Source organism: Phaseolus vulgaris, chromosome 9, assembly GCF_051622355.1.
Source record: "Phaseolus vulgaris cultivar YP4 chromosome 9, ASM5162235v1, whole genome shotgun sequence".
Lineage (NCBI taxonomy): Eukaryota > Viridiplantae > Streptophyta > Magnoliopsida > Fabales > Fabaceae > Phaseolus > Phaseolus vulgaris.
In genome coordinates, this window is record NC_143506.1 from 27,933,348 (window position 1) to 27,947,468 (window position 14,121).

Consider the following 14,121-nt stretch of genomic DNA (forward strand, 5'->3'; position numbering starts at 1 on the left):
TTAATTACAATGAGTATGGGCACAGAACGTTACACTTGATCTGCAGACAGAATCATGATCCACGAAAAGGATTGAGACTATATATTATGTATTAATTAATTAAAGAATAAAGTGTGGGAAAGTAGAGTGAAGAAATTTTTTAACTTTATTTTATTTGAGAAGAAAAAGGAAGAAGTGGAGGAGGAAACCAGTGATATAATAATAATAATAATAATAAAGAAATAAAGAGTGTGGGAGCCATAAACCCATTGAAGTGCACATGGAAACTGACCATGTCAACATGGGACGAACCGCTACGTAAGCTACCCACACGGACAGAGGTTAAACCAGGTTTATGGTAAAAAAAGAAGAGATACACAAACATGGTTTTAGAAATCTTAAGTAGGGTCCCTACGTATATGGGATTGATTAAGGAATTTTTATTCTTTTTCTTTGTACGAAAATCATATTAAAAATTTGCATTTTATATAGGATTTCTTCCATGACTTAGTATTAATGTACGATCATATGTTATGATAGAGACACCTTAGCTTAAAGTAGGGGCTTAGAGTAGGGGTGGAGATTTTAATCATTTATCAAATTATATTTAGATTACAATTACTTATTTGGTTGGATTGGGGAGTGGAAAGTTGAAGGTTTGAGAGAATGAGAGTGTGAGGATATGAAAAAAAAATGTGAAGAAAGTTCAGAGTGTTTTGATTAGAGTTTGTTAAAGTGAATGTGTGAAGAAAGTTTATTGAAATACTTGAACGATTTGATGGTTGTAAGAATATTTTAAATTATTTTTAATAGTGTAAATTGTAAGATTATAAATTTATTCTTTATATAAAAAAGAAATAACTAATTATTAATGATGTTCATATTTTAGTTAATTAAAATAAATTAAAGTTTTAATTATAAATAAAATAAAAAATAATATAAAATTCAAAGAAATAAATAAAAGTTTTTATATTTAAATATAATTTTATTATTTTTCAATTTATTAATTTAAATTAATTTTGTTAGTTAAGTTAATTTATTTAGATAATTTTAATATTATTTATGTTTATTTAAATTATGTTATGTTATATATATAATTATTATTATTAATAAAGATTTTTATTATTATCATTAACAAAATCAATATATTTTAAAAAGTAAATGGTTATTTAGAACATAGCATGAATATTAAGTAGTTGTCAAAATATATAATATAAAATCATTAAATTTGATGTGGAAAGAGATAAACATATGTTAATTTGTTTGTAATTTTGAAATTATGAAAAAAATGAAGAACATAATTATGTTAATTAGAAAAAGAAAACACATCCCTACTAATAACATTTTAATCCTTCTTGTGGAGATCTTCAAACTTCATCTATCTGAGTCACATATCCATGTTGATATTTGACTATCCACATATCTCACTTTAACACCTTCCAAAAGATTCCCACTATGATGAACCACAAGGTCAAAAAATGCTTCATACATATAACAAATTTATAAAAAGTATCCCTCTAAGACATAAATACTAAACAAAGTACAAAATTGCATACGTTTTAAAAAAACTTTGGGATCAAATTAAATTTTTTTTAAATCATTGTAGTAAATTAAATATTGGTCCTAAATATATGAAAAAAAGATAACTATATCTTAATTAAAAGCTCAAATTATATAATACTAAGTATATAGTTGTTAAAGTATTTGAGAAAATATTTATGCATACCAATTAATTAGAAGCATAAATTATATCACACTTATGTTCAAACTTTGTGCATATCTTGTTCAACCATTATGATTTTGATTTTGATTTAGTAACTTGTTTCAAAACAAATACGTTATTTATACTTAAAAATGTAATTACACCTGGAGCGTGATGAAAATCAAAAAATAAATATTAAAAAAAATAAATGCCTATTACTTAATATATATATATATATATATATATATATATATATATTCACAATAAATATTTAATATATAAGAACAACGCATAACAAACAAGAAACACTAAGAATGTTATATTCATTTCCATTTATAAGAGTTAGACAAAACAAACATATTTATAATATAATATGTAGAGGAACATAATGAAAATATTATTTAAAAATGAGCATGACTTATTTGTAGAGTTACTTTATACCAGACAAAGAAAAAAAAATCTAGACAAAAAAAAAGTAAACAAATTTAAATGAATATTTGCAATATGAAGTAAACAAACTATATAACATCTATCTTTGTACAAAGTAATGATAGAAAAATTTATAAAAAATTATGTAACTTCACATACACTAAACATACTGGACAAATCTAATTTTGCATAATTTCCATATTCTTTAAAAACTATATCTATCATATCTTATTTTTAATTATTTATCAGTTTATATTTTAATAATAATTTATTTATAACTTGTCAAAAAATAATTCCATTACATAAAATAGAAGTTTGTATCTATATATATAATAATTGAGGGAGTAAAAACAGGCCTATTTTGACACGTGTCGCAACCTCAATGTAATATGTATTTTTTTAATTATATTTTATGTTGTACAATGGATATGGATATACGAATAGAAGCAAAAGCCAATGTTGTAGAATTTATTTTGTATTTTCTTAATTATTTCTGTTGTATTTTGTTTATTATGTTCCATTTCTCCATAAACCCTAAACTAATATAATGTATATTTTTAAAATACATGAAGAGAAAATATAATTATAATAATATGAAATATGGAATTATAATTTAAAGTTTACAATAAACTTCTGCATGGACAAGTCAAGTGAAAATTAATTTAAAGGCATTTTAATGACTTACTGTTATAAATTAAAATTAATATAATAAGTAAAATTAATATATTGTATATTTTTAAGAATACTTTAATGTATAAATTATTACCTTAAGTAGGACATCATAATTAATATATATATAGAAACATTATATTAAGTAGGATTTTAAGTAATACAGTATTTGTATTTATTAAATAATTTATAAATTTTATTGATTTCAAAATTAATGTAATGTATATTCTAATGTAATGTATATTAGAATACTTCCATAAACGGCGACTATGTACACTGCAGAACATTCATTTCACAAATGGCGATTATGTACACTACAGAACGCCACTTCCACGAACGTAAACCCTAAATCCTAAATTATTTAATGTCATTCTTGAATAAAAATCTAAAATTAATAAAATTTCTAAGTTTTTCAAAATCATAAATATATACAAATCCTAAATATTTTTATTTCCTACTTAAATAAATCAACAAACGGCGACTATGTACACTGCAGAACGCCAAATCAACAAACGGCGACTATGTACACTGCAGAACGTCAAATCAACAAACGACGACTATGTACACTGCAGAACGCCATTTCCACAAACGGCAACTATGTACACTGCAGAACGCCACTTCCACGAACGTAAACCCTAAATCCTAAATTATTTAATGTCATTCTTGAATAAAAATCTAAAATTAATAAAATTTCTAAGTTTTTCAAAATCATAAATATATACAAATCCTAAATATTTTTATTTCCTACTTAAATAAATCAACAAACGGCGACTATGTATACTGAAGAACGCCAAATCAACAAACGGCGACTATGTACACTGCAAAACGCCACTTCCACAAACGTAAACCCTAAATCCTAAATTATTTAATGTCATTCTTGAATAGAAATCTAAAATTAATAAAATTTCTATGTTTTTCAAAATCATAAATAAATACAAATCCTAAATATTTTTATTTCCTACTTAAATAAAAATATAAAAGAAATAAAATTTCTAAAATTTTAAAAATCTAAATTATTTAATTTTCTACTTAAATAAAAATCCAAAAACAAATTATATTCCAAATTTATTCAAAATCGTAAATAAATACATACCTAAAGAAGAAAATTGACCAAAGCTTCACCAATTACCACATGACACCTAGACCTACCAGAGCTTGCCACGTACCAATTCTTAAAACTCACTTTTTTCTTTCTTTCTCTCTCATCCGGATATTAGGGTCTTTGCCTATTTTATAATGCAGGATTGTATAAAGTTCATAAAGCTATTGCAACACTTCAAGATCTATGTGCAGGTTTCCTTTTGTATATAACACAACTGTGAAGTTCTGTGAGCTATAGAAAAAGTTGTGCATTGGCAAGTCTCTTTTGTAAGGCACAAATGTATGACACAGCTTTATTTTAATGTGTTGCATGAAGTCAACCAAGTGCCCGAATGGTGTTTAAATTAGGCTATCAAATCAAAAGTGGGTTGTATTATGTATTATAGAAAAAGTTGTGCATTGGCAAGTCCCTTTTGTATGGCACAGGTGTATGACACAACTTTATTCTAATGTGTTGCATGAAGTCAACCAAGTGCCCGAATGGTGTTTAAATTGGGCTGTCAAATCAAAAGTGGGTTGTATTGAAGACAGAAGATAGATATGGTTTAATATGGCTTAGACTTGAGGTGAATAGTGCACATTGAACAATGTTTGCTGCAATAGTGTATAAAGTTGAAGAACCTATCCCAGAAGTCTAACAACTATTTCCAGATTTCCTTTTGTATATAGTTTAGCTTTTGTAGGCAACATGATGTATTTCTGAATTGAAGCAATTGTCAAATCTGCAATACAATATAGTTCTGTGGACTATAAGAGCAGCTATTCAATGGCCTTCCCCCAACGATGTTAAAATTGGGCTGACACATGCAAAGTCCAATCCTAAAAGGCATCATAAGAAGTGCATTCTGAACCTGCATTCTAAACCTCTACTGTACAGCTACAAGGTAAATTAATAAATATAAAAAAAATAAATCAATTAATGAAAATGGTGCATCATTTTTTTGGAATGTCACTATTTAAATGAACTTTTGTCATTGTGTTGTGTCACTGAAACTGTTTGGTCCATTTGCTGGAATACACAAAAATTGTTTGGTCCATTTGTTGGAATACACTAATGACGTTAACTCATTTCTTAAATGACGTTAATTCAACAAAGGAGACATGGAATGTGGTTGTTAGAGTGTTACGACTATGGTGTGTGCAAGATTTCACCAAACAGAAAATTCCATTTTCACTAGAGATGGTTCTACAGGATGAAGAAGTAAGTTTTTCAAAAAAACTCTCGGTTCTAACAAACATATATTTTTCATTTTTTGTGTTTAAAGATTGTTTTGTTTTTGAACTTTGTAGGGAGTCCGTATACATGCATCTATGAGGAGGACTCTTATATACAAATTTCAGAATCAAATATGTGAAGATCGTGTATATTCCATACAATCTTTTATTGTTGCCTCCAACTTAGGGTCTTACAGAACAACAAAACATGAGTATAAGATCAACTTTCAGTATGGGACGAAGGTATCTTTAATGGCTAATGAAGTGGTACCACAAAGTACACCACAATACACACCTCTCTCTCTGATTTTTGCTCCTGGCTTTGACACAGACTATTTAGTGGGTTAGTGAAATTATATGTTGTTTTTAGGGTTTAATGTTTCAATACAACATTACCGTTTTTAACTTCAGTAATTTTTTTATGTAGATATAATTGGAGTTCTGACTGGAGTGGGAACAGAACGCGAATTGCGAAAGGAAGGATGAACTAGCAAACTGAATGTCATCTCCATAGATTGTGATGGGTATGTTGTAACTTCAGTCCACCATTGTTTCCTTTTTTTAAACTAACGTTTTAACAAAGATGTTTTTTTAGAGTAGTTTTCGGATTCAATGCACGCTCTTCGGCAATTATGTAGATCAGTTAAATGCCTTCCTCGTTGTTGGGGAAGTAGAGAATGTAGTTATAGCTATCCAATTTGCCAAAGTAAAGTTGTTCAGAGGTATCATTTTGGATCAATCAAAGTATCTTATTTCTATTTTCAATAATTAGGTTCTAAGTATATTTTTCTTACATGTTAATTTATATTATTATATAGACAATATCTATATTCAGAACTGCATTGATTGCACAAAAGTGGAATATAATGTACTGACTGAAGAAGCCTTATTGTTGAAAAAGAGGTACTTTACAAATATCATTATTTGTTGTGTTCAAAAGATGGTTTGCATGTATTCTAATGTAGTTTTAATGTAAAGGATGTTAGAAAGTATGGATTCTCCATCCCAGGGGCTAAGCCAGCTATGTGAATCTTCAAAGCAAACTCCTGAAGATGAATTCCTTCAAACCTCCACCAGGACCACCATAGCAGGGCTGAAGGATTGTAGAGAAGTAAATGTCATTACATATTTTGTAATTCGTGATTTGTCTTTGGTTTTCACTTATTTAGACATGATATTTACAATTTATATTTACACAGGTGAACACCTTCATAGTTCTTTGCACTATAAAACATGTTGTGGACAATGATGATTGGTGGTACACTGCCTGCATCTGTAATAAGGCAGTTTATCCTAACTCCAAAATGTTTTTTTGTGAGAAATGTAACAAATACATTATGAAAGTCACGTTTAGGTACACATTTTGCAATGTTTCTTATTTATTTATTACTCAATATTGACTGCAGTTCAATACTAATATTGTTTTTTTATGGCAGATATAAAGTGCAACTACGTGTCATTGATGAGACTGATTCTACCATTTTCATTCTCTTTGACAGAGAAGCAAACTCACTGCTGAATAAATCATGTGCTGAAATTTTGGAAACTCATGATAAGGTTATCGTTGCACACCTTTAGATGTGAATTATATTATATTATATATATAAAGATCTTGGTTAATTTGAATTTCATTTTGATTTTAGAATGGAAATCTTCCAAAAGAATTTGCAGACATACTGGAGAAAAAGGTTTTATTCAAGGTTGATTCAAAAACTGATACAGGTTTCAGGTTTGAGCAAACCTTTAGAGTTAAAAAAATTTGTATGGATGAAGACATCATAGAACGTTTCATTAGTGACAATAATAGTTTATTGGTAAGTTATGCTTTCCAGTACCATGTGTGTAATATAAAATATTTCTTCAATACTGATTTCTTTAAATGCATTTTTTTGAGAAGGAATTGTATGATCAAGATGGCAAAAAGGGCAAAGGCAAACTAGCTTTGACTGATGCTTCCTGTGAGAACATCACAGAGGTATTGTTTAGTTCTGATAGAGAGTAACATTAGTTGAAAACATTTATTCTTAATGTGTGTGTATTGAAACAGGATTTGTTGAACAAGTTTGGCAGTGAATGCAACGAGTGTCAATCCCAAACTGTGGATTTGAGCAAGGACAATGCTACATTGACTCCACTTAAGAGACAGTCTCCAGCATTGATTGAGGTTGCAGAGGAAAATCTTCCGCTTAAAACATTTAAAAGAAATATTAAAATTGAAAAGTGAAATGTAGTTTAAGGATTATGCTCAAATTTGATGTTTGGAGGATATTATGGAACATTACTGAATCAACAAACATTCTTCAATTATGTAATATTGCTATACATTTGAAATATTTTGCAGAATTATGTTTTTCATTTAATATTATTGGACTTATTTATTGGTGTTATTTATAGATAAATACTATTATATATGACATGTTATGTCTTGCATTGTATAGTTGTGCATTGCTATTGTTATTTTGTACATTTGCATATTTTGATATTCAATGGCTGAAGATTGTGAGAGGATGCAGAAACTTCTGTCACAGGAAAGTTGTAGATTGTGAGAAATAAAGCAAGCACATTTAAAAGTCACGCTTAGGTACACATTGCAATCTTTCTTATTTTTTTGTTCCTCAATATTGACTGCAGTTCAATACTGATATTGTATTTGTATGGTAAATATAAAGTGACACAAGGTTGATTCAAAAACTGCTCCAGGTTTCAGGTTTGAGCAAACCTTTAGAGTTAAAAAAATTTGTGTGGATGAAGACATCATAAAACATTTCATTAGTGGCAATAACAGTTCATTGGTAAGTTATGCTTTCCTGTACCATGTTTGTAATATATTTCGTTCACTACTAATTTGTTTAAATGCTCATTTTTTTGGAGAAGAAATTGTATGATCAAGATGGAAAAAAATTATATAGAGGTTCTGTCACAAGAAAGTTGTAGAGGTGAACCAAAATGCTGGAAGACAAAGACTTTGGACTGAAAAGTGTTGAAATTTAATAATTTGGCACAGTGCCTCGTGTATTTGATGTATAATGTGAATGCATTAGACATTCTCATTTTCAACATGTATAATGCATTAGACATTTCATTATTAATGTGAAGGAATCAATACAGTGTCTTACAGCAGTCCACATTTTGAGGATGGAGCAATACTTTGTCCCACAACTGAATCAGTAGAGCAAGTGAATGATTTTATTTCATCTCTATTAAGTGCTCAAGAAATAACTTATCTTAGCTCGGATACACCTTGCCAATCAGATGAAGACCAGGAGATTCAAGGGGAATGGTTCACGTCTGAATTCTTAAATGAGATAAAATGTCCAGGAATACCAAATCATCGACTTAAGTTGAAAATTGGCGTGCCTATTATGCTTTTGAGAAATATTGATCAAGCCAATGGTCTTTGTAATGGAACAAGGTTGCAAGTTATTGCTTTGAGTAAAAATGTAATTCGTGCAACAGTTCTAACAGGACCAAACATTGGTGAGAAAATATTGATTTCAAGAATGAATTTGATCCCTTCAGATGCAGGTATGCCCTTTAAATTCCAAAGAAGACAATTTCCAGTAGCTTTATGTTTTGCAATGACAATTAATAAGAGCCAAGGTCAATCATTGGCGAAAGTTGGTATATATCTTCCACGTCCAGTTTTCACACATGGACAGTTGTATGTAGCTATCTCTAGAGTCAGAACGAAGAAAGGATTGAGAATTCTTATTCTCGATGAAGATGAGAATGTAACAAACAAGACAAAAAAATGTTGTTTATACTGAAGTTTTTGACAATATTTGAAAAACAATGTTGTTATATGTTACACCTTGAATTGTAATTTGAAGTTAAATCATATTGTCACATTCAATTTATATTACAAAATGACAACATGGATATGTCCCACAATTTCATACTGTTATATATGACATGTCATGTCTTGCATTGTATAGTTGTGTATTGCTATTGCTATTTTGTACATTTGCATATTTTGATATTCGATGGTTGAAGATTGTGAGAGGATGTAGAAACTTCTGTCATAGGAAAGTTGTAGATTGTGAGAAATGTAACAAGGACATTGGTAATAACAATTCATTTGTAAGTTATGTTTTCCTCTACCATGTCTGTAATATGAAATATTTCTTCACTACTAATTTGTTTAAATGCTCATTTTTTGGACAAGGAATTGTATGATCAAGATGGAAAAAAATTATATAGAGATTCTGCCACAGGAAAGTTGTAGAGGTGAACTAGAATGTTGGAAGACTAAGGTTTTGGACTGAAGAGTGTTGAAATTTAATAATTTGACACAGTGCCTCATGTATTTGATGTATAATGTGAATGCATTAGATTTCAACATGTATAATGCATTAGACATTTCATTATTAATGTGAAGGAATCAATACAGTGTCTTACACCAGTCCACATTTTGATACTGTTCTTTTCATTTTATACTTTTCTTTTACTGTTTTCTTTATGATATTTTTACTTCTAATGATTTGTAATATACACCCTCATGAATAAATAACTTTTTTAGTGGTTAAATATCCATTCACCTTTATGCAGTATCTAAATAAAATAAACAAAATCTAATTAAAAAGTATGGTGCATATGTGAACATATATGTGCACATTATTATTATAACATTTTTCTTCCAATGATATAGTAATAATAGTAAAAAAGTATAAAAAATTATTAATATAGTAATAATACTTTATAAATAATTATACATGTATTTGTTAATATATATATATATATATGTGTGTTTTTTTTATATATTTATATTTATGTATATATAAATATTTATTCAATAATTCAATAAAAAAAACCCCAAAAAATACCATAAAAAAAGTCAAAAATATAGTATAAAACATTATTAATATAATAATAATAATAATAATACTTCATCAATAATTGTACCTAATAATTATATCTGTATTTCTTTCCCGAGCGATGCACGGGTTAGTAGCACTAGTACATTTTACAAAACAGAAGCAACTAAACTTTTTCAAAGGCCAAAAACTGCAAATGAAAATAGGATGCAGCAGAGACAAAACAAAAAACAGAAAAAAAAACAGAATTCATCAACATTATGCAGAACTATACAACAACACAACATCCTTTCACACAACATTCAGAACATTTATAAGAAACAATGAAAAAAGATTGTACCGAGACTAATCAGAGACAGTGTTCCAAGAGTTGTATTCGATCCTTGAGAAAAACTGGAGGCACGAACGCGGTATAAAATGCACCGCAGCTTTGAAAATGAGAAATGGAGAAGATGAAAACCAAATTTAAAAAGTCAAATAGCAAAAAACTAAAATGAATACCTAATATAACAAAAGCAGAGTGAGAAATGAACCTTCAATTCAGAGGAAGAATGAAGAAGCTGAAGATGATTTTCTAGGACAAAAACGAAGGGAAGAATGAGAACGTGAGAGAGCTGAAGGAACGTGAGAGAGCTGAAGGAACGTGAGCTGAAGAATAGGGAGAAATGTTTAACAGTGAGAGAGCTGCTGAACTTTTGAATGAAGAAGGTGTAAAAATCTGAAAAAGATTGTAGTGTGTGAAAAAATAAAACATGAGAAAGTATTGGAAAAAGTAAAAAAATATTACTTTTAAGAAAACTTTAGGAACTTATCGGGGTTATGAAAACCCCATGTACTAATAGAGGTTCTTATAACCTCTTCTAAAAAACTCCTAGTAAAATTAATTTTTTTTAGAGGTTCTTATAACCTCTTCTAAAAAATCTCCTGATAAAATTAATTTTTTTTTAGTGATAATAGAAGGGTAAGTATTTAGTGGGGGTGGGAAGAAAAATGATGAGTGGTGAAAAAGAGTAGTACAGAAGAAGCAATTATTGAATCAAACATTAGCTTGAAGCATCATGAGTCTGCGTCTCACAGAAAGTCTTGGATTAAGAGGACACGTGGTGGCCATGTCATACCCTATCAACATAGATTTCTAGTTTTAGTTTTTGAAGATTACATGTGAACTAAAAATAACAATATTTTTTAATATATAAATACTTTTGTAAATATCATTTTATATGTTATTGTAGAATTGAATTAAGTTTAAAATTTAATTTTTTAATGTTTGGACCATGTCGCCTTCCTTTTTCCTCAGCTTACATCAACTACGAAGCTTGGTTTCGTAACGGAGCTTTGAAGGCTGATCTTTTAGGTAAAGTTTCTAATCTCACTGCAAATTATAAAATTATCTTATATGAGACATGTTAATTGTTCGGACTTTAAGCTTTTAAGCTATTTGATAAGTTTTCGCTTCAACTTATATTCAGATTTTGAAGTGCTTAAACCAGTAACTGTTTATATTCATCGCGGTCGTTTTGAAATTTGTACACAATAAACTTCAAAAAAGGTAGTAGAATTTGTCCGTGATTCTAACTTAGCTTGTTTCAAGATACAAGAAAGATTTCTGAAACAGTGAATTTGGGAATTCCAGGTTTTCATGTTTAATACAAGTTTTAACTTTTTTCTGTAATTACTGAGATTAACCAAACAAGTTTAATTTATACACACTATAATTCTTTGGTGTCTTTGAATTTGTGGCTTTTAATGAGGTAGATGATTCTGAAGAGCATATCTCATCCCACTCATAAACCTAATATTAGTTATACGCATGCGCCTCCCCCGATTAAACCTACGGCCCCTCACATAATCTTCCACACTTAAATTTAATAATTATTCCACCCAACCTGAGTTCAATATTAACAATATCCTGAAAATGATACATTTCATTTTCCTCCAACATTCTCCACCAATTAAACCTAATATTCAAAGTGTACAACTCCTATTTAATCTGTGACCCAATTGGCTTCAAGATTCCACTTTGAAGACAAAATGTTTTCTGGAGGGGATAGTATTGTTAAGACAGATCCAATACCATACTCAATCATCTATTCAGATAACAAGGTTTCTCTGAATAAAAATGAAAAAATTTGGTAACTAGTTTTATTAGTCTAAGTATATCTTAGTGTTAGTCTTTACTATATGTAGAAGCTTTCTATCATGTTCGTTACTTGGGAGTGGTTCGTGGAATGTGGTGCCTTGGTGTGACCAATTGAAGGTTTTGTCACATCCATCTGTGGGTGGATTTTGGAGCCATTGAGGGTGGAATTCCATTCTGGAAGCTGTTTTTGCTGGTATTCCAAGGCTGATATTCTCTCTTTTCTTTGACCAAGTGACACAGTAGACAAATTTTGGAAGTGTGGAAGAATGGGTGGGAGTTAAAAAGATGAGTTGGAAAGTGAAGAATTGATAACACACAAAGAAATATTGGAAGTGATTGGAGAGTTTATGGATCTTGAAAAGAGTAAAGAAATCAGAGAGAGGGCCCTAGAACTTAAGGGTATATATGACCAAGCAATCGCTGAAGGTGGATCCAATAGGAACCTCAATGCACTTATAAAAGATGTTTTGTGTGTCCAAGGTCATTGAGCTTCAGTGGAGCGCTAGTTCCTTATTATGTACATTATTTAGTTTTGCTTAAATTAGCCGGATATAGCTACAAAGGAGAAATTTTATAAATAAAATAATATTGTTCTTATTTGATTTTTTATGCTTGCGAGGGTGAAGACTAATGATAGTGAACGGGATAAAGAGAAGTAGTACGGATATATGCTGACAACATTTTAAATTCAAATTGTGTGCATGGTTGCATCTCTTATTCGAGCTTAGAGCTATGTTCCTAAGAAACCTTTTAAAGTTCACTTGTATGGAATCACAATAACAACGAAGGAGGATAAAGTTTGCTTTTATTTAAAATATATTCTCAAACGGGGTAGGAATTAGAGAACTATTTCACTTCCTCTCCGGTCAATTTGTTCTTCCTTCTTCCTCTCGAACGGACTCCTTCTGCTCCTCTCACTCTTTCACTTTTTGTCTCTGCGAATTTCGGACTCGGATGGTACCTGCAAAAGATACTCATACGCTCAAGTTAAACTTCGACACTCGGCACTCAGTGTGTTTAGTACTAAATGATGACGTACATAATCCTTTGGGAGATGTGCTTATTTATATAATTATGGATCCTTCGTTATTGAACCTAATTAAGGATTTAATTTGTAATTAAGAATACACTATTTAATGTTTGACCTTTGATTAGTCGTTAGTCCTCTATTTAAGTGTAATGGTCTCGATCAACTTTGATCCGACGTTGATTGTATAGAACCCAACTCGTACACCATCTTTGCCTTTGGTTTCAATCTTAAGTTTATGGTTTAGAATGTTTGCAAAATTGTCATTTTAATGTTTATGAAAATAATAAATATTGTTAAATTTGTATCAAATTTATTGTTGGTCAAAAATTTTCTTCATTTATATTATTTATCTCAACAATTCTTTTATTTAAATTAATTAATTAATTTTTATTTTTTATTTCCTAAATTACATTAATAACTTGTGTAATTTAATTAATGAATCCCATTATGCAAAAATATATTATATGTACTAACAAATTAGATAAAAAAGTTAGTTTAAAATTAAAATCTATAAGTTAATTTTTATTTTTCATAAAATAATAAATAATTTTTAAATATTTAAACAAAAAAATTATTAAAGATGTGAAAATAAAATAAAAACATGATTTAAGGAAAAAAATAAAAGTGTACTTGAAAACTCTTTTTTTTTAAATTTAAATAAAAAACATGTTTGAAAACACGATTTAAAAAAATTAAAAAATATAAAAAAACGTGTTTAAAAAAATTTGAAATCATAGTACTTCTAATCACATTTTTTCTAAAAGAAATAAAAAAATATAATACGATTTAAAATTACTCTTAATTTAAGTCATAAGTGATGCTTGAAAACACAATTTCTTCATTTCATATTTTTAAACACAATTTATTGATATCTATAAAAAAATTAAAAAATTTGTCCAAGGAATTACACCACCTTAGTAAAATAAAATAAAAACTGAATTCGGAATCCTTTTTTTAAGCTGTTTTAAGTAATGTACGGAGATAAATACAATCGGGAACAACCTTAAAAACATGTCTAGAAACTTGGATAACTAACCCATAT

General features: G+C 29.0%; 2 protein-coding genes and 1 long non-coding RNA gene across 3 annotated transcripts; all 3 read left to right on the top strand.

Moving 5' to 3' along the window:
- The first annotated feature begins 4,934 nt into the window (after positions 1-4,934).
- LOC137822332 (uncharacterized) lies at positions 4,935-7,319 on the top strand. The gene is made up of 10 exons (XM_090295679.1): positions 4,935-5,081; positions 5,171-5,338; positions 5,691-5,817; positions 5,914-5,998; positions 6,074-6,206; positions 6,295-6,401; positions 6,532-6,652; positions 6,739-6,909; positions 6,993-7,070; positions 7,143-7,319. The coding sequence occupies exons 1-10, from the start codon at positions 4,935-4,937 to the stop codon at positions 7,317-7,319; spliced, it is 1,314 nt and encodes a 437-aa protein (XP_090151805.1).
- A 262-nt stretch (positions 7,320-7,581) lies between these two features.
- Positions 7,582-9,320, top strand: LOC150025239 (uncharacterized). Its single transcript, XM_090295680.1, has 5 exons — positions 7,582-7,627; positions 8,192-8,620; positions 8,738-8,826; positions 9,089-9,175; positions 9,261-9,320. The coding sequence occupies exons 1-5, from the start codon at positions 7,582-7,584 to the stop codon at positions 9,318-9,320; spliced, it is 711 nt and encodes a 236-aa protein (XP_090151806.1).
- Positions 9,321-11,108: 1,788 nt separating this feature from the next.
- LOC137820658 (uncharacterized) lies at positions 11,109-12,651 on the top strand. The gene is made up of 2 exons (XR_011082665.2): positions 11,109-11,263; positions 12,097-12,651. It is a non-coding gene; the product is annotated as an uncharacterized LOC137820658 (long non-coding RNA).
- The last annotated feature ends 1,470 nt before the right edge of the window (positions 12,652-14,121 follow it).